The 26975-nt window shown below is 53.6% G+C and overlaps 2 protein-coding genes across 2 annotated transcripts in view; one reads left to right on the top strand and one right to left on the bottom strand.

The window, feature by feature from the left end:
* The window catches only part of CATSPERD (cation channel sperm associated auxiliary subunit delta), a 40542-nt gene extending 34956 nt beyond the window's left edge, over positions 1-5586 (bottom strand). Inside the window, exons 1-2 of the mRNA XM_054562126.1 lie at positions 5488-5586; positions 2184-2260 (exon numbers count right to left, since the gene is read on the bottom strand). Coding sequence (XP_054418101.1) covers positions 2184-2260; positions 5488-5586 — 176 coding nt within the window. The remainder of the gene's footprint in view (positions 1-2183; positions 2261-5487) is intronic.
* Positions 5587-6264: 678 nt separating this feature from the next.
* On the top strand, positions 6265-26889 carry LONP1 (lon peptidase 1, mitochondrial). Its single transcript, XM_054562225.1, has 18 exons — positions 6265-6713; positions 9923-10011; positions 10637-10756; positions 12539-12770; positions 14438-14499; positions 15021-15150; positions 16011-16094; positions 16819-17039; positions 18040-18178; positions 18943-19121; positions 21398-21485; positions 21873-21995; positions 22081-22197; positions 23647-23787; positions 24164-24329; positions 25165-25379; positions 25472-25636; positions 26519-26889. The coding sequence occupies exons 1-18, from the start codon at positions 6279-6281 to the stop codon at positions 26693-26695; spliced, it is 2883 nt and encodes a 960-aa protein (XP_054418200.1). The 5' UTR covers positions 6265-6278; the 3' UTR covers positions 26696-26889.
* Positions 26890-26975: the final 86 nt, after the last annotated feature.

Raw genomic sequence — 26975 nt, 5'->3', positions numbered from 1 at the left:
TTTTATTGCTGAGTGAAATATTCTTTTGATTTTTTCAAGCATATAGAGATGTAAAGACCATTTTTAGCCTGCCAGCCCATACGAAATTAGATGGTGAACTGGATCTGATGGAAATGTTCTGTTCCTGAGCTGTCCAACACGGTAGCGCTAGTCACACTGAGCACTTGAAATGTGGTTAGTTTGACTGTGTGGACTTTTCACTATGTTTAATTTTAGTTAATTATTTTTTTGGTTTAATTTTTAAAATTGTGGTGAAATGCACACAGCATAAAATTTATATTTCACAATTTATTTTAATTGTGGTAGAATATACATAATATAAAATTTACCATTTTAGCTATTTTTAAGTGCACGGCTAATGCCATTCAGCCCAGTCACACTGTTGCGCAGCTTTCTCCATCATCTACCTCCAAACTTCCTCGTCTTCCCGAACCGAACCTCTGCCCCCATTAAACACTAACTCCCCCTCCCCCAGTCCTGGGCTCCCACCATCTACTCCCTGTTTCCATGAATCGGCCTCCTCTAGGGACCTCCTATGAGTGGGATCAGACAGTGCTTGTCTCTCTGCGTCTGGCTTGTTACACTGAACCTAATGTCCTCAAGGTTCATCCATGTTGCAGCGAGTGTCAGAATTTTCCTCCTTTTTAAGGCTAAATCATATTCCATGGGAGGGATGAACCACATTTTGTTTATCCACTCATCAGTTGATGGAAAATTTAAATACAAACAGTCATGTGTGGCTAGTGGTGGCTCCACGGCAGTTCAGCTCTAAAGGGATGACAGAATTTGCATCTCATCATCTGAGGTGCTTCTGTTATGCGAGGAGCAGCTGAGTCCTCGCCCGGCCCAGGGCCAGCCTTGCGCCCTTGCTCCCCACCCGCCGCTGGAAGACCTGCCTCTGTGGTCGCCCCTCACTCCAGGCCCTTCTTCTCAGCAGGACCCTCCTCCAGACCCTGTGCCCCTTGCAGCTGAGTTCTCTATAGAGACGTCTCTTCTCCTCTGTTGCCTCGGCTTCTGGAGAGAGTAAATAAGCTTTGGACTTCCACATCTTCTCTTTCTCTCTGCCTCACTGCCTTCAGGGGCTTCTTATCTGCCCCTGTGCCCTGGCTTCTCTGTGACAGCCTTCCTCCTTGACCACTGCCCCCTTGGCTTCTAGGTGTCTTGCTTTCCAATGTCTCTTTCTCCCCCACCTGCTCCATAAAGTCAATTCCCCCAAGCCTCTGACCACTGAATACATGATGTCCAGGTGGCTGCACCTATTTCTGCAGAACCACCACTCATGTGTACTTGACCTTCTGTTCCCATCTCTGGCCTTATCAGCATGACATCCTGGGCCACCACCCCTCTCCCTAATCTTTCCGCCAGAAATGAAAGGGCCATTGATGTAAGTGAGAAACAACGATCGGTTGCCTCCTGTACACTCCCTGATCAGGGATCGAACCCGCAACCTAGCTATGTGCCCTGGCTGGGAATTGAACTCGTAACTTTTTAGCTGTACGGGATGATGCTCCAACTAACTGAGATACCCAGCCAGAACCTTGGTGGGGGTCCACCTGCTCGCCTCTGTCTCACACACCGTGCGAGTGGACAAGTCCTGCCAAGTCTGCCTTCTCCTTTATGTGGCTTTCCTTCTATTTAGGCTTTTTCATGCTGTTTTCTTGGCCTGGGCTTTTTGGAAATCCTCCTAAATACAAATCATGTGGCCTCAAATCTTCCACTGCCTTTAGGATGAGGGGTGAACATCTTGGTATAACTTATGTATCTGGTTCCTAACCTTGCATTCTGACAACTCCACATGAATTCTGGGCATGGCGTCCACACCTTTGAATGCTCTGTTCCAAGCCCGTTCATATTTAGGTCCTCTTCCCTCCCCATCCCCCACAACAGTGAACTCCTATTCATCCTTCAAAACCCAGTTTGGGTATCAATTCCCCAGTGGAAACTTCCTAGGCATTTTCTCCTTGGGCGTCTCATGAGTACTCATCTCAAGCACCTTTGACAGGTGGCACCACAGTGTACAGTGTTCTGGGCTCTTCATCTCTCTTCCTCTGACCCCCACCCCTGCAGGCCGGCAACTAGCAACACAGGACAGACCTATTTTCCTTAATGTTGGATGAATCAGTGAGGGCAAATCTAACATTTTAATAAGAAGGAAGATAGCAATTCATAAAATGGTCACTTACCCTAGATACAGGGCTATGTTTTTATTGCAAGGATGTTTTATCAACTGTGGTTTCATAGATGAAAAATACAGGAGGTCCTAGAAAGATAGTCACAAAATCTTAATATCAATAATAATAAACACCTGATGAAAACAATATCCTAATGTGCAACATTGAACATGGAAAGCTGAGCCCTGGCTGGTGTTGCTCAGTGGACTGAGTGCCAGTTTGCAAACCAAAAGGTCACCGGTTTGATTCCCGGCCAGGGCGCGTGCCTGGGTGGCAACTGATCAATGTATCTCTTGCACATCAATGTTTCTCTCCCTTTCTTCCTCCTTCCCTATCTCTCTAAAATAAATTTAAAATGTTAAAAAAAATGTAAAGGTGAAACCTGAACTAAGCAAGTGGATTGTATCACTATCATTTCTCTGTTTTGATATTATACTCTGATTATATCAGGTATCACCAGTGGGTGAAAGGTACCTGGGACATCTCTAAACTGTTTTTTGCAACATGCTATCATTTTAAAATAAAGAGTGAAAAATGATTCACCGGCCAATTCATATCACATCTTATTTCATATATGTTATTGTTTCTTTACAGATTGTTAGTTATTAGAAAGAGAGGCAAGAAGACAAAAAATTAGAAAGCTAACAGGTTAGAAACCAGCCACTTTTGAGATTATTTAGAAATGCTGACACCTTTACTGAAATGATGCAATGTCAATAGATAACTTATTTTTTTTCTTTCATGCATTTTTTATTTTTTTAATTGAATTTTTTTGGTGACATTGGTTAATAAAATTATATAGGCTTCAGGTGTACAATTCTATAACACATCATTTGTGTATTGTATTATGGGTTCACCACCCCCATTTCTTCATGCATTTTAGGTACATATGGGGAGAAAGGAAGTTTCCTATTGCACTATGTCATGTAAGAAAAGTAACAGTTTGCCTCCCATGTTATTGTGGACTTAAAATCTCCTATGGAATAGAAGAACACTGGTGATCTAAGTTCTAAACCTACTTCTATGTCCTGGTTTAGTCCAGGTTACTTGATCTTTCAGTACTTTTTTTTAGTAAAACAGGGAAGATAAATCCCTTATTTCAAAGGGCAGTGGTAAGGATTAGATAATGTTCTATGCCTGACACAACACTGGTACTGCAATAATACTGGGAAATAGTCTTTACATTTTATTTTTGATTTTAGAGAGAAAGAGAGAGGAAATGAGAGAAACATTAATTTATTCCACTTATTGATGCATTCATTGGTTGATTCTTGTATGTGCTCTGACCAGGGATCAAACTCACAACCTTGGCATCTAGGGAAAATGCCCTAACCAATTGAACTACCCAGCCAGGGCCTCTGGGAAATAGCCTGATCCAGTAATTAGGTAAAATGAAGAATGAATGTTAAATATGGAGCCACGTACCTCTTGAGTTTTCTGTCCAGCATGAAGTGTCTTTCCTGTCCTCACCGTGCGAACACTAGAGGTAAGTGACGAGAGAGACCATCTGTTAATGTTTCTTGAATATTCAGCACGACTCATTCTGGGTTGCCTCTGGGTTAACTTTTAAGTACCTGTTCTTAATGCTTTTTCAGATTATAGGAGCCCCTGGAAAGTCTAATGAAACTGGAGGTCCTCTCCCACAAACAGACACATGGATATGCAGAAATGGAGATATTTTCAAGAGGTCATAAAGGCTCATTTTAGATCCCAAATTAGGAAGATTAGGAATTCCTACTTCAAGGTTTGTTTTTGTTTTGTTTTGTTTTCTTTTTCTTTTTTTTTCAGGGGGATGTTGGTGGCTCAGAGAACGTAGCTTCCATCAGAGTTTCTCGATCTTGGACATGCGCCATAAACACCTGGAGGGGTTAATAACCTGTGGATATCTGGGCTGCACCAGTAAATCCAGGGAACTGCAATTGTAACAAATTCCCAGGTCACGCTATTTCTATTGATTTAGGACCACACTTTAGCAAATAGGAGAATTAGATATAAATATTTTCAGATTTTGAGACAAGTCCTCCTAGTAAATCTTACTGGAAAATCCTACTCCCCACTTACTAGATATGTGTCTTTAGGCAAGCGTGTCTTTAATTTTCCTGTGTCTGTTTTCATATCCATAAACTCAGATTAAGGAATCACTACTCTCTGAACCTTGTTGTAAAGATTAAATGAGATCGAGATCGTGCACCGAAGCACACATTTACTATTTCATCAGCAAAGAGGGCCCTGCTAAATGTGACAGCTCACTCCTGGCAAGAGCTCCCTGAGGACAGGAACAGGTTTTTAGCATCTGTCTATCTTCTATGGCACCTTGCATAACCTCTGCTAATATAACATGTATTGAAACCTAATAATGTTCTGGGTATTGAGTGAATAAGATAAACACTATACTCTCATGAAACTAGTATTTCTAGTGACAGCAACAGCTAAGAAAAAAATTTGTCAAAAGGAAAGAATAACATAAGTTAGTGATTGATACTAAAAAGCAGCTGTGAAGAGGGGGCGTTACATAAGGAAACATGGCATTGAAGTTGGGATCTGATTAATGAGGAATACACCGTGGAAAGTCCTGAAAGCAAAGCGTGCCATCAGAGGGAATAGTATGCACTAAGTCTCACCCATCCCCAAAGCTGGACCCAGTCTGGCGTGTTCAAGGGATGAGGTGTCTGGAGCTGTGACTCAGTGGTGGGCAGGGGCCACATTGGTGGTTGTCAAATCCCCAGGGTACACTTGGCAATACCTAGAGACATTTTTGATTTATGGTCAAGCCTGGGGAAGTAGGTACTACTGGCATCTACAGCGTGGAGGCCAGGGACGCTGGTCAACATTCAACAAGGCATAGGATGGCCACACCCCAGAAAATGATCAGGCCCCAAAAGTCAGCACCGTTGTTGTTGAGAAACCCTGGGCTAGATCATGCGAGTAAATGCAGGCTGCTCAAGGAACTTGGGTTTTATTCTGGGTGCCGCAGAGAGCCAGGGAAGGGGCATGCCGAGATCAAAATCGTTTATCAATAATTCCTCTGGCTGCCAGGGTAGGGGCTGGAACGGAAGCTGTAGCCTAGGGGGATGGCAGTGGAAGTGAGTTGAAAGGTTTGGAATTGTGCCAAAGTTTTGAAGCGGCAATGGGAGGACTTGGTGATGAACTGGAGAGGTTGGGTGGGGTGAGAGAAAGGGAGGTATCAAGTCTGACTCCTAGAAGAGTCAACTGGGAAGCCTCGATGAGGTTGGGGAGCGAGGAGCATCTTTCCTGGATTCTGTCCTGGCCTCCACTCAGAAGAGCCAGCAACCCCCCTCCCGACTTCTAGCAGCACCCCAAGCCCGGGAGGGCGGCCCCACCGGCACAGGGGCTGAGCTCTGGCAAGCGGGAAGAGCTGCAACGTCCCAGCCGTGACTAGAATCAACAACAGCATCCGGTTAGGAGTGTCGCCGCCACCACTACCCCTCAACCGTCGCGGGGAGGCACTTCACAATCTGGGCATGCGCAGACTAGAGCCACGGGCTTCGGCGTGTCTGCCACGGAGTCTGAGCACGCGCACCTCGTCCCCCACGAAGCCCCAGTCCATCCACATGAGCACGCCCCATCTCAGCGCCCGGACCAGCGCGTCAGACACACGCGCCCGGGCTCCCTGGAATCTGAGCATGCGTTCCTTGTCTGCCCAACGGGACGTTAGAGGCTGGGCATGAGCACACGGCCGCAGGTGCGCCGTCTACAACTTGAGTATGGGCACAGCGTCTCCCAGGAAGCCCGAATCCGCCACCGAGACGCGCCTTAGAGCCTGAGCATGTGCTTGTTACTAGCACGACCTAAGCCTGGGTATGCATTTTCCCAGATCTTCACTTTCAGCAACAACACGTCCTCCACAATTCTTCGCGCTAGCTTCAGCGTGAATAGCCTTCAGCGCGCTAGTTTTTTAGCTGGAACAGGTGGATGCGATGAGGGATCTCGAACCACGCGCCCCTTTGCTCTCGTAGGCCCCGCCTCCACAGTGCTTTCCCGGGCCACGCCCCCGCAGGCACCCGGGCATGCTCCCGAAGTCACGTGCACACTAATTCGGTGAGCGGAAATGACGCAAGCTCTGAGCGCCCCCAGGATGGCCGGGCCATGGCGACGGGCACAGGCTACGTGCGGCTGTGGGGAGCTGCGCGGTGTTGGGCGCTGCGGCGGCCGCTCCTGGCTGTTGCGGGGGGGCGGGTCCCAGCTGTGGCTGGAGCGTGGTTGCCTAGAGGCCGGCGGGCCTGCGACACTTCTCCACTTTGGGCGCTGTGGGGTCGTGGTCCCGCAGCTGCGTGCCAATGGCGGGGGCTTTGGGAAGGGAACAACCGTGGCAGCAGCGGTGGCTCGTTCTCGGGCGGCGAGGATGCCCCTGAGGGCGGCGTGGAGGATGGCGCCGCGGGCGCGGGGGGCAGCGCGGGCGGCGGGGAAGGCCCCATCGTAACGGCGCTGACTCCTATGACCATCCCAGACGTGTTCCCTCACCTACCACTCATCGCTGTCACCCGCAACCCGGTATTCCCGCGCTTTATCAAGATTATCGAGGTAATGAGATCGCCTGCGTTGCCTCCGTTTCCCCACCTCTGCAAGCACCCTCATTTCTCGAAAGTTTTTCAGACACAAAATTTCTCAAAGGCAGGAGTTGGAATTCTCTGCTCATCACTGGCTTGCGGGACTGGAGCCAAATTCCTCCTCTTTAAGGGGAGTTGAACCCACTTCGAGTCCTAATCATAGGAATCCGTCTCTGAGAAGAAACAGAACAGTTTTTGGAAAAAGATTTTGTTCACTTATTTTTAGAGAGATGGAAAGGGAGGGAGAAAGAGAGGGAGAGAAACATCGATGTGCGAGAGGTACATAGACTGGTTTCCTTTCACAGGCCCCCAACCGGGGACCTGGCTCGCACCGCTGGCACGTGCTGGTGACCCTTTGGTTTACAGGCCGGTGTTCGGTCCACTGAGCCACACCAGCCAGGGCAAGAAACAGAACAGTTTTGAGGCCTAGTTACTTTCCTTCAGGTATTGATACGTGTTTTATAACCCTCTCTCCCCAGAGTGGTCTCTATTCTAGTTGAGAGCCCGTTTGGGATCAGGATTCATTCCTCTCTCAAATGTTTCTTGACGAGTTTCCATGTGTCAAGTTGGGTTCTAGCTGTTAAGGATACAGCAGTGAATGGGACAGACAAAAATTCCTACCTTTAGAGTTCACATTTTAGCGGGATGTGAGAAGCGAATAAACAAGGTTAGTAAGTAAAATATGTGTTGGAAGGCAATAATAGAGCAAGGGAAGGATGGTGCCATAGACTGAGGAGGAAGGTGGGAGAGGAATGTTCTTAGAAGGGTGCAGTTATGGTTGTTTTCACTCAGCAGAGTGTTCTTAATCTTCTTCCATGTAGCAGGTACTGAGGATACAGCAGCAAACAAGTCAAACATAGTCCCTGTGCCTAAGGAACTTATGTGCTGGTGGAAAGAGGCAGGAAACTAAGATCATTTCAGACTAAGAGCCCTAAAGGAAAGGGTGGGTGGGAAACTAGGGTGATGTAATAGAGAGAAAGCATTGTGAGTGCAAGGAACTTTAGTTTTTGGTGTAGGAAGGGCCTAAATGCCTCCCTCCTCCCCTTTTTTAAAAAATGATGTGGAAATGCGAGTCTAGAAGGAGAAAGTTTATCTTTTGACTGTCTAAGCAAGGTCATACAATGAGTCAGCCTCTCCATTTACCCTGCAGCTTTACCCCCCAACCCCCAACTCCAGTTCCTGCTAAGTAAACCTCAGGGATGCCTTGGAAAGGGACAGGACAGTACAGAGGGACAGCAGCCAGCCCGTGGGGAGGTGACAGAAGCCGCCCCCCCCGCCCCCCCGTTCTGCACTGCTGATGGTTTGTCTGAGCTGTCCTTCCAAGGGCCTTCCTTGATGCTGAGTGGTGGTGGTTCGGGGGCCGCAGGGTAAAGACCCTATGGCTGGCTGCGCTGTTCCTGGCTCTAACCTTGGGCAGGCTGTTGCTCTGGGCCTCCATTTTCTTATCTGTGGAATGGACATAATAATAGTGCTTTCTTTCTTAAAGCCATTGTGGGAGATAAAAGAGGGCCCCCCTAAAGGAGTCAGAATGGTGCCTGGTGCTTAGTGTGCCGCAGCAGGAAGCAGCTGCATCTGTTGTTTCCTACGTGGGGCTCTTCTGATATTTCAGAAGCCTGCCCTGGAGACCTCCTTCCCACCTTTGACCCCACCCTCAGCAGCCTCTTTATCCTCCCGGGCCTCTGGGGCCAGGACTGTTCACCAGGTGTCCCCTCAGCCCAACAAAGTGGCAGATGCCCCTATCCCCAGTGCCCAAGCAGAGATAATGGTTCTCCTAAGAGATGCTGTGTGTGCAGCTGGGGCTAGCCAGGAGGGTTCAGTGAGTCGCTGTGGGTAGCATGAGACTGGCATGTGATACTATTTCTAGTGCTGTTACCTTGTAAGTAGTGAAAAGGGATCCTGTCAAAGGAAGGGGAGGTGCTGAGACGCATCAGTCAGCTGTTAGCAGAGGAGAAATGAGGAAAACTTCTGTGGACCCAATAAATGTTTCTGAACTTGTTAACCAAACTCTATTTACTCTTGATTTTGTAGCTGACTGCATGGGGCTAACCAGTCCCGATAGGTTCTCTTCTTATCAGTGGCTTTTTATTTTTGGGTCCTGTGCCTTCCTGATGGCTGCCATGGACTTCCCCCTGGGAAAAATGCATCTAGAGTGTCGGGAATTCCCAGACCATAAGTTAGTAGCTGCTGTTAGGGGCTGAGTTAAAGCACCGGTTCTCAAAACATGGCGCTTGGACCAGCAGCATCACCTGGGAGCTTGTTTGGAATGCAAATTCTCGGGCCCTCTTTAGACCTGTATCAGAAACTGCAGGGGTGGGGTCCGGCCATGTTCCGAGTCCTCCAGGTTATTCTGATGCATGCTGAAGTCTGAGAGCTGTTACGTTTAGTTAGAATCTGGTCTGGGAGGTAACACAAACTTCAGAGAAGCCTTTTGAGCTCTAAAGACGTCTGTGCACCATGCACCCCCATCAGCTGTTTCTTTGGAGACACCATTAACCCTCTATCTGCCATTGAAATGACACGAAGCTAACATGCCGTGATCCTAGGGGTTTCAATGATCAATAAGTACGAAAGAGATGTGCTTGGGAAATACTCTCAGTGCAAATTAGAGGATCTTACGAGCCTGGGGGCGGGGGGCGGCCACAGTTGAATTACACACATTTAATATCGTTCTCCTTACATTGATGAAATCGAAAGGGTTTAGATTTTCAAGCCCATATATATTGCCACTGAAACAGCTCTTAAAATCGAACCTTAAATTAATTTCTCAGTTCTGGCCATTTGTCTACTTTGACTTTTCTTTAGGAAGTGGGGGAGCTACTGAGGAATGGAGCTGGTTAACCCTCTGCCACTCTATGCTCCATATACCTGTCTTTCATTTGTTTATTACTATTTTACTGCATTTTTCCACTACCATTTATCCTTCCTGGCCCCTCCTTCACCACCACCCCTGCATTCATCACGCTGTTGTCCGTGTCCATGAGTCCTTTCTCTTGTTTTCCTCAGCCCCTCCAGTCCCCCTCTTTTGTTTGTTTTTGGTTCAGGAGTTCCTGGACAAGGTGGGTTAGTGTCCTGGATCAGATTAGCATGTTCCCAGAGGATAATAGAGAAAATGTCAGAGCTGCTGTCAAAATGTCATCTAGATAATAGACCCTGCGTTTCACTTTGGGGTCATTGTCATGCTAGGTTAAAAATAAGAAGTTGGTTGAGCTGCTAAGAAGGAAAGTCCGTCTTGCCCAGCCATATGCCGGTGTCTTTCTAAAGAGAGATGACACGTAAGTGTAATTTTTCCTTCACTCCTTTGCTGAAGTTGCCCTGAGTGTAGCTCACCACCTGCCCTGCTCCCGAGATTAGCCCGGACCTTTAAATCTTGACCTGAAAGAAATCAAGCAAAGCCTTTAGAGGACTGGGCCAAGAGCTGAGTATCGCTTTCTAGTTTGGAATGAAGGCTTGGCTTGCAGTGCTGGACTTCATTCATTGTCAGAAGGTGGGAGGGAAATTAATCTCAAGGATCCTTGGTGTTAGACCATGACACACCTGCGAGGCCAGAGCTAAATGGGCAGGCATCACAGCTTTGGGTACGTCCACCTTGACGTCAGTTAGAAATGAGCTCCACTTCCGAGCTAGAAGGGGTGTCCTGAGCAGGGCCGGTCATGGGATTGTGACATGAAATCAGAATTCCATTGGGGCTGCCTCACGACGAACTCGGCCAGGAGCCACTCACCTGTGCAGAGTCCCCACTGTGTTCCTTAGCTGGTGCCAGAGCCCCTGTGGGAGCAAGGTGGTCGTTTTTGGTTTTCAGTCCAGACTGGCTGGAGAGTTTCATCTCTGCCTCCCAGCCTGAGGTACCCCATGGGAATCAGTGCCTGTGCCGATGTTCCTTTTGTCTTTCTCCCCCAGTAATGAGTCTGACGTAGTCGAGAGCTTGGACGAGGTCTACCACACAGGGACATTTGTCCAGATCCACGAGATGCAGGACCTCGGGGACAAGCTGCGCATGATCGTCATGGGACACAGAAGGTTCGGGGGCCCGAGCGTGTGGGGCGGTGGCGGGTGTGGCGGTTCCGAGTGCACCCAGGTCCCAGCACTGACCCGCTTTGGTAGCCAGCCCTGTGGCCCGGTCACTGCAGTGACCTAAGCAGGACAGAGCTGGGGGCGGGGGCCGAGACACATCCTCTTTGGAACCCTCCTCCTCAGAGTCCTCTCATTAAAGTGGTAGTGTGTGTGGTCAGCGAGCAGTCCTTTCTTTAACGCATGTCATTCGGAAAAGCACCACGAAAACACAGTGGCAGGTCGCCTTGTGTCTCCTGTCTGGGTGTCGGCTGTTCAGTGGGGCCTGCTGTTCCTTCAAGTGTCGCGTCTGTGTTTGCCCACAGATCAGGCTGTATCGCCATTCTTAGCAGTGTGTAGGTTTTCACTCAGGCACATTTCCTTGGCAGTCTCTGATAAAAATCTGTCGAAAGACTGCATACGTTTGTAAGCCCTTGTACTGTCATGAATAATAAAGAAAAATCTGCAACATCAGCTTAGGGTTGAAGCCCTCAATAGAGAAACTAACTGGTTTTTCAAATGTGTTTCAAGGAACATTCGTCCTCTGAGATGCTTCACCAGAGTCCTGTGACCAAATTACACGAAAAACATGTCAGAGTAGAAGCTGTTAATGTGTTGAAGATGTAGTGAATGTTCCGAAAAGCCCCTCATTGGAGACGCTTGACCGTGTTTGTTGAACTGAGAGTCTTCCATCCATTTTTCTCAGAGCCTTTTTCTGTGTCAGCCGGGCAGCACCGCCAGAACTCGGGGGAAGGGCCGGTGCTGGGGGCCCTAATTTCCAGGCGGCCCTGGGTGCGGTGCCTGCACCGAGCCCCCACGCCCCTTCCGCTGTTCCCGCTAGAGTCTGTTTTAGGGAAGAGGCTGCGCTTCTGTGTCCGGGACAGACTTGTGAGCCAGAGGAGCAGAGTGAGGTGCAGCCAGAGTTAATAAAAACAGTGGTGGCCGCCAGCTGCCCCGCCAGCCTGTGAGGTTCCTGCAGGATGACCCCTGCTGACTCCTGAGGCCAGGCCCACAGGGGACTTGCCGAGGCCCCGCCTCCTTTCCTCTGTGCACCTTGCTGATGACAGCTGGGCGCCAAGGCCACGTCTGTAGTGGCTGTCAGGCCCTCCCCCTGAGGAAGGCACTGTTGATACTTACCTGTGTGACAGAGGAGAGCTGGGAGGTGGAACACGTGACTTAGCACTTGAAGTCTGCTGTTGGCCAGGCCCTTGGGTGTAAGTAGAGAGGCAGGTTAGGGGCCGCCTTGGGCAGCACCCCCGAAGTGGGGAGGACACCAGGGACATGAAAATGGGTCACAAGCTGAATTCAGACTGTGGTGGATGCCTTGGGAGGGGAATGAACATGGACAGGGTGACGGCTGTGTGCGTGGCCTGGGTCTGGCCTCTCCGGGGAGGCGCCTTCGAGTCAAGATCTGACCCCCGGGAGGGAGCAGCTCTGTGGTGAGCTCCAGGGCGAGGGAGGGGCAGGCAGAGTCCCAGAGATGGGCCCTGCCGAGCTGGGCGTTCACGATTGTCCCCAGAACTGGTTACCACCGCCTTATCCATCAGTTTGTGGGGGACAGCAGGGCATTGGTGTGGCAGTGGAATGGAGGGGTCTGATGGAGTCCAAGGCCAGAGGGGACACTGGTCTTGGGGCTCCGGGAAAGTGGCCTGGACCCGGCCCGCACCCTTAGTTTTCAGCACCGGGGGGCCTTGCCAGGGCAGGGCTCCTCCCATCCTCAGCGGCTTTACCTCCCCTTGCTCCCGGCTTCAGGATTCACATCAGCAGACAGCTGGAGGTGGAGCCGGAGGATGCCGAGGCCGAGAACAAGCAGAAGCCACGCCGGAAGCCCAAGCGGAGCAAGAAGGAGGCGGAGGAGGATCCCAGTGCCCGGCGCCAGATGGAGGTGGTGGTAGAGCCCAACTCGGGTGCCCCTGGCGAGGTGCTCATGGTGGAAGTTGAAAACGTCATCCATGAGGACTTCCAGGTCACAGAAGAAGTGAAGGTGAGTCAGCGTTCCTGAGCAAATGTCGCTCAGTAAGGGTCTTGCCTGTTGCAGCACTCACATTGTTTTAGAGCGCAAAATACACTTTTCCTCCCAAAAGTCCTTGGGAGAAACGGGGGTGAGAAAGGTAAAGAAAATCCACTGGGGCTGTTAGCTGCTCTCAAAGGAGGTCAAGTATGAACCTGGGATCAACCCCAGCCTGCGTTCTCGGGGCAGGTGCCTCCAGCCGTACCCCGAAGCCTGGAGCAGGAGGAGGAGAAGCAGGGCACGTTCTCCGGGACTCTGGGCTTTGAGGCAGGACCGAAGCAGCCTCTGACCACCTTGGCCCCCAGACCTAGGCTGACCTGCCTTCCTCATGCAGGCCGGCTGCCGAGGTGGTGGTGGGAGTGTCCTCCCGCCCGTTCTCCTAGTGCAGGCCCTAGACGGGGTGACCTGCCTCCAGCGGGGAGGGCCATAGCTGATCTCTTCGGTCTGATCCTGAGGCACTGTGCTGAGAGGGATTCTGGGGCAGCTTCCGAGCTCTGTGGGAAGGAGTACTGTGACGGGTGATGATGTCTCCTTCGGGTGCTGGAAGGGGCGTGGTTGCATATGCCACTAGCCTGTATGAGCGGTCCACAGGGTCGTGTGGGGCCCTCCTGAGCAGTGCTGTTTGGGAGAACTTTCCATGGTGGTGGGAAATTCTGTAATTCTGCACCATTAGCCACCCGTGGCTGTTAAGAAGTTTACCTATGGCTGGTGCGACTGAGGAACAGTGTCTGATTGATTTAAATGTCAATAGCTACCAGTGGCTAGTAGCTGCTGCACTGGGCAGCACAGCTTCAGAGTTTCCCGTGAGGATCTTGTACCAGGGGAAAGACAAACACGTAGATGGTATGGTGAGAAGAATTGAGGACCTTGGAGAGACAGCGCACACTCATGCTTGCTCACGCAAGTACCATGGACCTCCAGCTGGCTATGCCGGTTCCTTCTGGAAAGATACCCTCAGGTGATTCGGGGACAGACCCAATAATAGAGACCAGGTGATTATACTGGAAAACCCTGGCAATTGTGGCTTCTTGCATCATGCCTGCTAGTGCCCTCTTTGGAGCACAGTATGCTGGGAACCGTGGCCTTCTGGAAACAAATGAGGGTGGGTTCATATGTCATAAACTGCCTGGTGGTCCTGCCGGGAGCAAGACCAGCCTCACTGTGGCAGGGAACGAAGGCAAGAAGGAAAGCAGGGCCCATGGTGTCCAGAGCAGAGGGCCCCTACCTCTGCAGGAGGCGAGGGCAGGGATCCAGGAGGGGACAGCCTGAGAGCCCTGGTGACTCACAGGCAGGTCCCAGACAAGAGAAGTCACAACCTGGATGTTTTTGTGGCTGAGGCTAAGGAGCGTCAGTTCTGAGGATAGTGCTTAAAATAAAGGGATAAAGAAGCTCCTTTCCCCTCCTCCCCATTTTTTTCTCTCCAAAATGCCTCATTCTAAGGTCAGAGTTGTGTAAGGAGACAGGGTTGGTTTCCGTTTTGCTTGCTTGGTCTTGTGTCCCCATGACTGGTGAATTCAGGCACTGCTCCTGGGCCTCTGAGGCTGACCTTGGCCAGGGCCAGGTGGGAGGGGCTCCCTGGGGCCACAGAAGGGGGCCCCCCTCCGGCCCCAGTGACCGACGGCAGCCTTCTCTCTTGCCAGGCCCTGACTGCTGAGATTGTGAAGACCATCCGGGACATCATTGCCTTGAACCCGCTCTACAGGTCGGTGTCTGGTGGCCAGCCCTTCCTGTGGCCGGTCGGGGGGAGGGGGGGCTCTCTGTGGTGCCTGGGTTGGCAGAGATTTTCCACAAGGATATCCTCGTAGAAAACCTTGTGGGGGCAGGAGTTCAAGGGCCTGGATCCAGTCCTGTGCAGGCGGAGCCTCTTCCCTCCTAACAGGGAGACCTTGGGGTGGGGACAGTTTACCTGGTCGAGGTTCTTTACCTCTTTCCTGCGAACAAGGTCCTGGATTTGGCATGAAGGCTCTGTCATCAGCTGGAGTGGAGGGGGACTCTCATGAGGAGTTAACGCATAGCTGCTGGAGGGGGCTTGCGTCTGGGCTCAGGGACGTTAGTTTCATGACTCTGGGCAGGAGGCCCCACTGGTGCTGAAGCTGGCGAGGCCCAGAGGCAGCGCTGGCCCTTGATGCTGCTGGGGACACGGAGCCAAGTCCAGCAGGAGTGAAGTCGCAGCTGCTGCCATGGTCTTCATGCCCCATGAAAGCGCCCCTCTATCCCTTCTAGAGAGTCTGTGCTGCAGATGATGCAGGCAGGCCAGAGGGTGGTGGACAACCCCATCTACCTGAGCGACATGGGTGCCGCGCTGACCGGAGCCGAGTCCCACGAGCTGCAGGACGTCCTGGAGGAAACCAATGTGAGTGCGGCCTGTCTACATGTGCACTGTGCTGGCCCTGTTCTACACGCTGGGCTGCTTCCCTGCCTGGCTGGAGTCCTCAGCTCTGTTTTGAGACGATTCCACATCAGCACATGTCCTTCAGTCCACATTCAGCTCCCTCGGTCTTTTTAACGTCTGCGTAGTAATCCATCAGGTGGTGTCCATCATTTAGTGGGTGGCATGTTTGGGTTGTCGCCATTCTCTTGCTATTACAACAGTTTACAAACATCCTGGTCCACACGGCTTGTAGAGCTGCCAGAGTTTATCTGTAGATGTTTCCAGAGCTGGGCTCGTTGGAACGGGGTGCATGCCTCTTTTTAGTAAGGTGTGGTGGCGATCTGTCCCAGTGTGGACGCCCTCCAGCAACAGCTTGTAGGGTGCCTCTTCCCCTTCCAACCCCCATCCCAGGAGAGGTGGGCACCAACTTCTTTTTGTTTTCATCTTTTTTGTTTTTAAAATTTTAGAAGGGAGGGACAGGGAGAGAAAAAGGAAAACATCAATTTGTTGTTCCACTTATTTATGTATTCGTTGGTTGATTCTTTTCTTTTAAAGGACTTTATTTTTAGAAAGAAAGGGATAGAAACGTCAGTGTGAGAAATATCAATCGGCTGCTTCTCATATGTGCCCCAAACTGGCAACCTTTGGCTTTGCAGGATGGGGTCTAACCAACTTAGCCACAGGGGTCAGGGTTCATTGGTTGATTCTTGCATGTTCCGTGGCCGGGATTGAACCTGCAACCTTGGTGTATTGGGACGATGCTCTAACCAACTGAGAAGCTACCTGGCCAGGGCTGGACACTGACTTCTGATTGTCCTCTCATGCCTTCCCTTTTTTGGCAGATTCCCAAGCGTCTGTATAAGGCCCTGTCCCTCCTCAAGAAGGAGTTTGAGCTGAGCAAACTGCAGCAGCGCCTGGGGCGGGAGGTAAGTGGGGTCGGGGCAGGCCCGGGCTGAGAAGGCACCTATGGCCCGTAGGCTGCGTGCACTCAGGCTGTGAAAGGCATTAGGTTAAAACGAAACTGATCCCAGCACCTGAACCCAGGGAGGTCGGTCTCCATCTGACTGACCTCCAAGGGGGAGGAGTTCTCTGCCTTTTGAGTCCTGGGGAAAATGCTTGAAATTGGGAACCAGTCCGGGAAAGGTTGCAAAGCCGTTTGCCAAGACTCAACTGTTTGAAGCTCACCTTCCCAATTTTGGGCAAATCCGCGGACTGCCTGGAGCATCAGTTACTTAAAAGTCATGTCGTTTCCCAGGCATGCCTCAATTTTTCAGTTAGGTTTTATTTTAGAAAAAAATTTCACATTGCATCTTTAATTGGAAAGCCTATGATGCATTATTAATACACGACCACTTGCAGGGTAAGGCCTGCGGGGCCTGGGCTGTGCCCTGCTGCCGACTGATCAGGAGTGTGGGAGGCATGCTGGCGTCGGGCCGAGCATTCAGGATGGAAAAGCGAATTCTTTTATTATCGTCGTTTATTTCGAGGTCCACGCTCGGGGATGCTTTGATGAAGATGGAAGGAATTGGAGGCTGCATTTACTGGGTTTCCTTTTCTGCATCCTGAGGAAGCAGCAGCCCCGCTGGCCCTTGTTGGCCTGTGGATGCCCTGTGTGTTGTCTGGTCTGACGGCTGCTTCTCGGCCTTGCAGGTGGAAGAGAAAATCAAGCAGACACACCGCAAGTACCTCCTGCAAGAGCAGCTGAAGATCATCAAGAAGGAACTGGGCCTGGAGAAGGAGGACAAAGACGCCATTGAGGAGAAGTTCCGGGAGCGGCTGAAAGAGCTTGTGGTCCCCAAGCATGTCATGGACGTTGTGGATGAGGAGCTGAGCAAGCTGGGCCTGCTAGATAACCACTCCTCGGAGTTCAAGTGAGCACCTGGAGGCGGCAGTGCAGTGTCTCGGTCACATCGGTCCTCAGAAAAGCTTGTGCCCTGGCAGGGTCTGAGATGCCAACCCTGAAAGCCAAGAGGGTGTGGGCACTTCCTGTACTAGGCAGCACTCGATGTGTGCCAGCCCTCCTGTCACCCTGTGCGAACCTGCCTTTGTCACCCCTGTTTCACAGATGAAGAAATCAGGGCTAAGGGAAGTTAAGTCAGTGACCAGGGCCTCGGAGCAGATTAGGTGGGGACAGGGATTTGAGGACCCAGGGATGTATGGTTCTAAGCCAGTGCTTCCAGCCAGTACCAGAAGTCCCTGCGCCATCACCCCAAGGCCATCCTCTCCCCCTGGCTTCTGTCACCTCGCCCCCCTCTTGCTGCTGTGAGAGTCAGCCAGGAAGTGAGAGTGTCTAGGGCTGGGCCCTTGCCACACAGGGACCCTGGGAGACGCCCAGCTTCTCTTCCTCAGTGAGTGAGCTGCTCATGCTGCTGTCGCAAGTGTGTAAACCAGGGCCTTCAAACGGCATTGGCTAATCTTACAGGCACTCTCATAAGGACCCTTGTGAAGGGTCTCTCCTGGGCCCAGGTGGCTACTGTCCCTGGTGCACAGCTCCCAGCCCAGGGGTCACCCTCTTGGCACTGCCTACCTGCCACCATCCAGGCCTCAGTGTCCCCACTTGCCCTGAGTCAGGCTGCCTCTCCTGTTCTAGAAACCTCCATGCCTTCCGTAGTGTCGTACCCGGAGCAGCCCCCGTGCCTGCTGTGTCTCTGGTCTAGGAAACGGGCCTGGCACTGGTGCCAGGAACCAGGCCACTTCCCGGATGTGGCTTATGCCAAGATGGCTTTCCAAAGTTGTAACAGCCTCCCAGCCAAGGTTTACTTGTAGAGTTCACGCTTCAGGCTGATAGGGCACCGGCCACGTGAATGTTTAACAGCAGGGGCCAGGTGGCTCACTGGGCCCCACTCACCGCTCTGGTCTGTCCTGTGGCAGCGTCACCCGCAACTACCTGGACTGGCTGACATCCATCCCCTGGGGCAAGTCCAGTGATGAGAACCTGGACCTGGCCCGGGCCCAGGCAGTGCTGGAGGAGGACCACTATGGGATGGAGGACGTCAAGAAGCGCATCCTGGTGAGGCTGCCTGTACCCCTCTTGCGAGCCTGGGAGTCCTCGGCATAAGCCGGCCTGACCCTATGCTGGGCCCCACACTCCCTCATCCCAAGCACGTGGCCATCGCTCTCAGGACAGGTGCCGAGAGGCGTGGTCTGTAATGGTCCGGATTGGCATGTGGGTCGGTGGTGGATGGACACCTCAGGCCTGCGGCCCAGGATCCCCCCACCCTGTGCTGCGGGGAGACCCAGAGGAGAACCCTGGTGAATGTGTGGGTCCGGGGTGTGAAGGGGCTCGAAGGCGAGGGCCCGAGGGCCCTCACCAGAGGTGTTGGATTGGCTCAGAGGGGTCACAGCTGCCCGAGTTGGCCTGTCCTGCGTCAGGGGCTCAGAGATATGCAAAGGAGAGAAGACGGGCCTAGCTGAGGGCAGTGGGGAGTGGCCAGACTGGAGGAGAGAGAAGAAGCTGTGGTGACCCCGGGTGTGGAAGAAAAGGGCCTGTTCAGCGGGGGAGCCGACGGATGGGCCTGTGCTCTGGTCACCCGTAGTTGATTGTCAGGCGCCCGTGTTCTGGCACCTGCTCGTCTTCTTGGTGCCATATGCTGTCCCTTCCTGTGACAAATGATACCTGCAGTCAGCTTGGTCCTTCCAGGACAGGCTTGTCCCTTCTCCCAGCCCCCAGAACCTAAAGGTGCAAGAAGGCGGCCAGCCTCACGGGAGGCACAGCCACTGCTCTCCAGAAAGGCGGCCAGTGACTGACTGTCTCACGGGGGCCTCTGCCTGCAGGAGTTCATTGCCGTCAGTCAGCTCCGAGGCTCGACCCAGGGCAAGATCCTCTGTTTCTACGGCCCCCCTGGTGTGGGCAAGACCAGCATCGCCCGTTCCATCGCCCGCGCCCTGAACCGCGAGTACTTCCGCTTCAGTGTCGGGGGCATGACCGATGTGGCCGAGATCAAGGGGCACAGGTAGGCCCGGCCTCTCCTCGCCTGGTTCGCCCCAGCCTCCTGGGTCTGCTCCTACCTTTGTTAGAGCAATTTTGGTGCTAAGTAGTGAACTCCACTCACACTGGAGTAACTGAAGAGTTGAGGCATTGATCTAACTTCAGGCTCAGCTTAATGCAGGCGCTCGAACAACATTGGGTCACAATCTTAACCTCTTAGGGAGGGCCTGTCAGCAGGGTCTGTGTGTCGCGCCCCCGACTCCCCAGCACTCCTGCCAGAGCCCCGGGGCCGGGCTTGCCTTTCTGCCTGGGTCACCTGACTGGTGACCGTGAACTGGAGTGACTGGCCCCATGTGGCACCCTTCTTTGGGACATTGAAGAAACTGTGTTCCCCTGGGGCTTCCTGCCATGCTGCCCCCCACAGAGGTTCTTTAGAAAAGTGTAAACTCCTAGAGACACAAGAATCTGCACTCAGTTGCCCACAGTGTCCAAAGGTGGGGTCGGGAGGTGGAATGGAGAGGGTGGTACTGTCACACACTGTCCTTTGCCTCATGGCTGATGGTCACGTGATCTCCGCAGACCACCCATAGGATTTCCCAGCCTCCCTGGTACCTGGCCGCATGACCTTCCACCCACCCCCAAAACTCTGGCAAACTAGTGTTCAAGGGAGATTTGAGTCTGTGTTAAAAGTTATATTTCTGTTGTGTTTAAAAACACGAATGCCTTTGGTCGCCTGTTGGGCAGGGCGCGATCACCCACTTGGGTGTGGCCCCTGTAGTCTCTCACTGTCTCGTGCCCCCGGGCAGGTGGACAGTCTCCCGACCTCCCTTGCCCAGAGTCGGATGTGACCTCCAGGCGGGGTCAGGGAGGAACAGGGCCCACACACCATCGGGTACAGGGTCATGGACAGGGCTCCAGGCTGGGATGGCACAGGAGTCCCTGGGGGGCCCGCTTTGAACTGGGAGGGGCACAGGGAGCTGGAGATGGGTGGGGCCTTGGAGCTGGGTGAGCGGAAGGAAGAAGGCCGGGGAAGGCACGAGAGAAGGCAGAGGTGACCCTGGGAGCCCCTGCGCCCTATCAGGGATCGCCCAGGAGCTGCGGGTAAGGCCGGCTCCCCGGGGCTCCCCGGGCTCCCCGGGCTGAGAGAAGGCCCAGGTGCGTTTCCGAACATGCGCAGGCTGTCTGCAACACGGGGGTGTCACTGGGAGAGAGGCCTAGAAGGATCGGCAGGCAGGTACTCTGCTGACACTGGTCTGGGATTCCAAGCTAAGGACAAGGATGGGGGACGAACTGACCACTGTTACATTGAGAACTGCCAAGCCTTCCTTAGCCCACAGTCCTCTAGAGCCCCTTGCCAAGCTTCCTCAGGGTAAAAGCCCAAGTCCTCCCCTTGGCCCACATGGCACTGGGTGACTTGTCCCTGTCCCCTTGCCACCCTCACCCTCTTCTCTCAACCCGGGCTCACTCTGCTCCAGCCACAGGGCCTCCTCACTGTTTCTTCAGCGTGCCCTGCAGGTTCTGCCCCAGGGCCTTTGTACGGGCTGTTCGCCTATTTAGAAAACCCTCTTTCTCCAAATATCCACACAGCTTGCCTCCTTACTTCCTTTGCTCAGGGCCTCTCCCTAAGACATTTTTTATCCTCACTTTAAAATACTGCCTCCCCCGCCCCTCCCTCAAGTGTTGTTCCAGATTCTTCATCCCTGCTTTTTCCTTCAGAGCACATACATCAGTTTTTGAACTTCATGACTTCCTCCTCTGCCTTGTTTATGGTCTGCCCTGCTAGGCGTTAGCTCAGCAGCACAGGAATTGTGTCTGGTTTGCTCCCTGCAAATGTCACGTGTCTGTAGTCGAGCTGGGGCACAGCAAGTGGATTGAAACAAAGTGCCAGCTGGGCCAGGCCCTGCCCAGCAACCCCGAAGCCTTATGGGCCCTGCCTGCTGTCCCTCAGAACCCAGGCATCGGGGATGTTCCTGCTGCCAGTGCCTGGCTGGTCTTGGCTCCTCTTTTTCTGTTGGGTTTCACTGGATATGAGGTGCCGACTGGGGGGATGGGTCTGAGTTAGACATGGCTGTGAATCTGTGATCTGTGTCCCCCGCCCTGAATTGGAGCTGGGGGAGGAGGTTGGGGTGACCAAGTGCCCTGCAGATCGCGTGGCTGGAAGCAGCCATCATTTTTCCCCTGAGGGCACATGGCCATGGCACAGTGAGGTCCTGGATCTCTAAGGGTGCTGGGCCTGGGAGGGCTTGTGTGGTCAGCCCCCAGTGGGTGGTGCTGACTGCCCAGCTGTGCCCTCTTCCCCAGGCGGACATATGTGGGCGCCATGCCAGGAAAGATCATCCAGTGTCTGAAGAAGACCAAGACGGAGAACCCCCTGATCCTGATTGATGAGGTTCGTGCAGGCCCAGGAGGGCTGGGCTGCGGCTGGGCTTCCCTGAGGTCAGACATGGTCCGCTGGGCCTTCCTAGGCCAGAGCTCCTGGCAGCCCTGACCAGGCAGACTCTGTACAAAACAAAATCCTTGGTCCCTGAGTCACTATGGGTGGCCTCGCTGCAGCAAGGCGATCTCATGACACGGGCACCCCTCCTGTCCTGGAGGACTCTGTGTCTGCCCTCAGCCATGCTGTGAGGCCAACTCTCCTGTCCTTGGTCAGGACTCCCCCAGTTCTGGCTCTCTATGCTGGTGGGGTCTGGGCCTGCGTGGTCCCCCCGACTCTGGTGAACAGGTGCAAGGAGCAGGACAAGGTGCCAACATCATTTGCCTGCTGGTGCCGTTGCAGGTGGATAAGATTGGTCGGGGTTACCAGGGGGACCCCTCGTCAGCACTGCTTGAGTTGCTGGACCCTGAGCAGAATGCCAACTTCCTAGACCACTACCTGGACGTGCCTGTGGACTTATCCAAGGTGCGTGTCCTGCCTGCCTGGGGTCCGACCGGGATGGGAGAGGTGGGGTGGCCAGTCCTTCAGCACCTTGCCACCTGTCCTCCAGGTGCTGTTCATCTGCACGGCCAACATCACCGAGACCATCCCAGAGCCACTGAGGGACCGGATGGAGATGATCAACGTGTCGGGCTACGTGGCCCAGGAGAAGCTCGCCATTGCAGAGGTGAGGCCAGCCGCCCGTCCATTCAAGCCCTAGGGAGGCGTGCCCCACTGTGGCTCAGGCTCAAGGAACATCCAAGCGCTCGCTGAGTGCTGGGCGCAGTCAGAATTGGGGATGTGGTCCACAATGACTCTGGTCTTGGAGCTCCCATTCCAGGAGGAGCAGACAGGGGGAATATCTGGTCCTCTCTGTGGTGTATGTAGTGTGAGGTGTGGCCAAAAGAGACAGGAGGCCTGTTGTAAACTGTAATGTCACACTTCAGACACTGAGTGTTGGGTGTTGCCAGTTCTCTGGCTGGGTGTCCTGCAATTCATTTAGATTGTGACACCACCCGGGGTTAGCAGCAGACCTTACAGGTTCAGGTCGCATCCCCTAGAACTGCCCCAGCTTCAGATGCCGCTTACAAGTCTAGGCCTCTATCGCTCTGGCTGTAAACCAGGGTTCTTACACCTCACCCCACCCCAGGTTTGATAGTTTGCTAGAGCAGCTGACAGAGCTCAGGAAAACAGTTTAGTTACTATATACTGGTTTAGCATAAAGGATATCCCTTGGGAACAGCCCAAAAAGAGACAGAGGACGAGGCCCCAAGGGGAGTCTTTTATTTCCATCGTGGCGTTTTCTTTCCGGAGAGGGGTTTCTCCCCCTCGATGCCTGTGTAGCCATGAGATGGGCAGGGAGCCCATCCCGGGCAGGGGGCTCATGGCCGAGGTGGTGGCCGGTGTGCGGGACTCCCCGCCATGCTAGTCCTCCATCCACCGCCACTCACCTGGGCGAAGGGTGGACCCGCTCAGATCTGGGCAGGGACGGCTTTCAAACCCCTGAAGGGATGACAGGAGAGACATGAGGGCTCCTCGGGCCTCCAGGGCCAACCCGTGTCATTTGGCTGTCTGCCATGGAGAGCTCAGGACGGTCTGTCCTGTGACTGCTGTCCATCAGCAGTTGTGCTGGGCTGTGGGTGACTGTGGGCCTCTGCTCCCTGCTCAGGGCAGCAACCACACCTGACATGCATGCCCTTGGTCTGTATGTGGGGTCAGCCCAGGGATCAGGGAGGCCTTCCTGGAGGAAGTGTCATCTGAGAGGACACCTGAAGGGAGTACAGGAATTGGACCTGGGCAGAGGATGCAGCAGGAGCAGGGGTGGCTGGCTGGAGGTCTCTAGGTCATTCAGGGTCCTGGCACCCACAGGGCTCTGCCCAGATACTCCACCACCACCCTTCCAAGCCTTGCTGGCTCCTTACTCTCTAGGTGACATCCTTTGGCCTGCCCTGATACCCTGTGTACATTGGATGGCACTGTCTACAGGGACCAGAGCTCTGTGAAGGCAGGCCCTGGGCCCACCTCCGTGCTCTTTACCAGCCAGGGGTGGTGTGGCTGGGTGGCGGGCCCTGGACCCTGGAGCCTGGGGGTGGGGAGGGTCCCAGGAGGTTCCTGACAGAGCTCTCCTCCCCGCCAGCGGTACCTGGTCCCCCAGGCCCGTGCCCTGTGTGGCCTGGATGAGAGCAAGGCCAAACTGTCGTCTGAAGTGCTGACCGTCCTCATCAAGCAGTACTGCCGGGAGAGCGGTGTGCGCAACCTGCAGAAGCAGGTGGAGAAGGTGAGCCTGGAGGACGTGATGTGACTGAAGTGAGCCAAACACAGGACAGATGCTTTCTGGTCCCACTCACGTGAGGTTCCCAGGAGTTTGACTCGCAGATACAAAAGCAGAATGGTGGGTGCCAGTGGCTGGGGCGTTAGTGTGTTTAATGGGGACCAAGTTTTAGTTTGGGAAGCTGAGGAAGTTCTAGTGATGGACGGTGGGAATGGATGCACAAAAATATGAGCTGGCATTTAGAAATGGTTATGGTACATTTTTTTGTGCCATATGCATTGTACACAATTTAAAAATGAAAGCAGAGAGCAGACAGAGGTGGTGAGTGGGAGGAACAGGGGCCTGCGGCCAGGCTGCCCGTGACCCTCTGCACCCACTGCAGGTCTTAAGGAAGTCCGCCTACAAGATTGTCAGTGGTGAGGCCGAGTCGGTGGAGGTGACACCTGAGAACCTGCAGGACTTTGTGGGGAAGCCGGTGTTCACTGTGGAGCGCATGTATGACGTGACGCCGCCCGGCGTGGTCATGGGGCTGGCCTGGACCGCCATGGGTGAGTGCTACAAGTCCCCTCATTCGCTCTCTGGGAGGAGTTTGAACCTGAGCCTTCAGCTCGTTGCTCTGAACACCCCTCTGGCCCACTGGTGGTGTAATGAGGCCAAGGGAATTGGGGCTGTTGGGCAGGTGGGACCACAAGGTGGCAGGTGTGCCCCACGAGCTTTATTTAGGTGATGCTTTGACAGCTTTGTGTGTGGGAGAGTCCCTCACAGCATGAGACTCTAGGACGCCACCCAGCAGGGGAAGGGGTCGCGGGGAACTTCCGTGTCCAGGTGACGTTGCTCATCCTTGGGGTTCAGGGTCTCTTACAGCCCAGAGGTGGTTGTCAGTGGCTGGCAGGGATTGGGTGCAGCTTTATGGGGTTTGCAAAGGAAGTGGGCTCTGGATGCCAAAACGTTTGTTATTTGGGCTGTATTTGAAGACTTTGTGTCTGGCACTGGCAGGGCTTGTGGAGGTAGGGCCCAGTGCAGCAGCCATCTTTGGTTCCCTTAGGTAGGCATGGGCACTGATGTCAAGAATGAGTAGGTGCTAGGCCGAGGTCGAGTGAGGAAGTTTGCAGAGCCCCAGCCAGATAGCTCAGTTGGATAGAGCATCATCTCGATACCCCAAGGTTGTGGGTTCAGTCCTGGGTCAGGGCACATACAAGAATCTATCAATGAATACAGCAAATTGATGTTCCTTTCTCTCTCTAAAATCATTGTTATTTTTAAGGAAGAGTTGCAGACAGAACAGAGTGCTCCCTGAGGTGGCCCACCATTTGAAGGGAGTGGCTACCCTGGGAATCTGAACTGTCCCAGGGCTCATGGGCCCCACACACTGGTGTCTTCCAGGAGGCTCCACACTGTTTGTTGAGACATCCCCAAGGCGGCCCCGGGAGGACAGCAAGGCGGACAAGGACGGGAGCCTGGAGGTGACAGGCCAGCTGGGGGAGGTGATGAAGGAGAGTGCCCGCATCGCCTACACCTTCGCAAGGGCCTTCCTGATGCAGCATGACCCCACCAATGAGTACCTGGTGACTTCACACATCCACCTGCACGTGCCTGAGGTGAGTTGCTCCCCCACCAACTGCCCGCCTGGTCCTCCCGTGGGCAGCCTTGCCTCAGACCTGCCCACCACCCACCTGCCTCTCCCCTCCAGGGTGCCACCCCCAAAGACGGCCCCAGTGCCGGCTGCACCATCGTCACAGCCCTGCTCTCTCTGGCCATGGACAGGCCGGTGCGGCAGAACCTGGCCATGACTGGCGAGGTCTCCCTCACAGGCAAGATCCTGCCAGTGGGCGGCATCAAGGAGAAGACCATTGCGGTGAGCGCTGCACCCCCCTGCGCCACAACGGCTCCCTGCATACAGTCCCATACTGCTCTGCAGTCATGAGACACCCAAGTCACCGTTCACACCACAAGGGGGATGGGTGATGGGTGATTTCAGAGCAGGCATGGGATTTGGACCCACTGCTAGGTTGCCTGAGCCCATGTTGAACTGTTCCAGACGCCCCCATCCACAGTGGTTCTCAGCCTTTTCAAGACTTGGGAGAACGTCCTAGGTCTCCCCAGAAAGAGCCCCCATCTGAGCTCCTCAGTGGGACTCTGGGGGCTCCTTGAGGGTAGGAGAGGGGTCTCCACTGTCCTCATTGCCACTTGGCCTGGCACCAAGAATGGTAGGTACAGAAAGTGCTGGAGGCTGGCCTCACAGGGCGCTGTGTAGGTCGGAGGGCTCTGGTGGAAGTGGAAGACGTGTCTGCCCCGGGCAGGCCCTTCATCCCTGACATGTCCAGCTCCCAGGGGGGCCCCACTGTCTCCTGAGCCTCACTGCCCTCTGACTACCATACAGGTTGGGCAGAATGGTCTGTAAGACTGGAAAAATTTTTAATGTTAACTACAGTTTCAAAATGTCTTTCTCTAGCTCTCGTTGCATTTTTTAGGTGCCACACCTGTAAAGGTAAAGCAATAGGTGCTGTGATTGATTCAGACAAGGGGATTGGGCAGAGCCATGCATGGTAGGCTCTCAGAGAACTAAACTCTGCAGAAGTACCCAGTGCTGCTGCCTTGGGCCTCAGCACCCTCACCTGTGATACACAGCCTGGCTCAGGGCAGCTGTGAACAGGGTCCTCACCAAGCCCGCTCCCTCCTGGAGCACGGTGGGCTCCTGCAGCCTTCCTGAACTAACCTGTGGTCCCCTGTATCCCAGGCTAAGCGCGCCGGAGTCACATGCATCATCCTGCCAGCAGAAAACAAGAAGGACTTCTACGACCTGGCTGCTTTCATCACCGAAGGCCTGGAGGTCCACTTTGTGGACCACTACCGCCAGATCTTTGACATTGCCTTCCCAGAGGAGCAGGCGGAGGCGCTAGCTGTGGAGCGGTGATTGTGGCCCAGGCACCGCAGGTGCTTATAGGCCACGCTGAGCTGGAACTGCACTGCAGGGAAGGGCTCTGGGCTGTCAAGCCATCAGGAGGGTCAGCAAGTGGCCCAGAACCCAAGGACCTCGGTTAGGATTTAATCATGGAATCTGATGCTTACAAAACTATTTAATAACGATTAAAGACTATTTCCAGTATTGCTGGCCTATTCCTTCCTTGTGTGCCTGTTGTGCCCCTGCCCCAACACCACTGTTCAAGAGGAAGCCCTCAACAATGAACCAGATG

Source organism: Pteronotus mesoamericanus, unplaced genomic scaffold (genome assembly GCF_021234165.1).
Source record: "Pteronotus mesoamericanus isolate MK-2021 breed Mesoamerican mustached bat unplaced genomic scaffold, CSHL_Meso_final scaffold_636, whole genome shotgun sequence".
NCBI lineage: Eukaryota > Metazoa > Chordata > Mammalia > Chiroptera > Mormoopidae > Pteronotus > Pteronotus mesoamericanus.
The sequence above is the reverse complement of the archived record's forward strand: the minus strand, read 5'-3'. Positions and strand labels throughout refer to the sequence as shown.

What these genes read in the sequence shown, in the direction of transcription:
- LONP1 (XM_054562225.1), top strand. Translation starts at nt 6,279, where the DNA reads ATGGCGACGGGCACAGGCTACGTGCGGCTGTGGGGAGCTGCGCGGTGT. An exon ending in AGCAGCGCCTGGGGCGGGAG is followed by an intron (nt 16,095 to 16,818) that starts GTAAGTGGGGTC and finishes TCGGCCTTGCAG; the next exon opens with GTGGAAGAGAAAATCAAGCA. An exon ending in TGCAGAAGCAGGTGGAGAAG is followed by an intron (nt 23,788 to 24,163) that starts GTGAGCCTGGAG and finishes CACCCACTGCAG; the next exon opens with GTCTTAAGGAAGTCCGCCTA.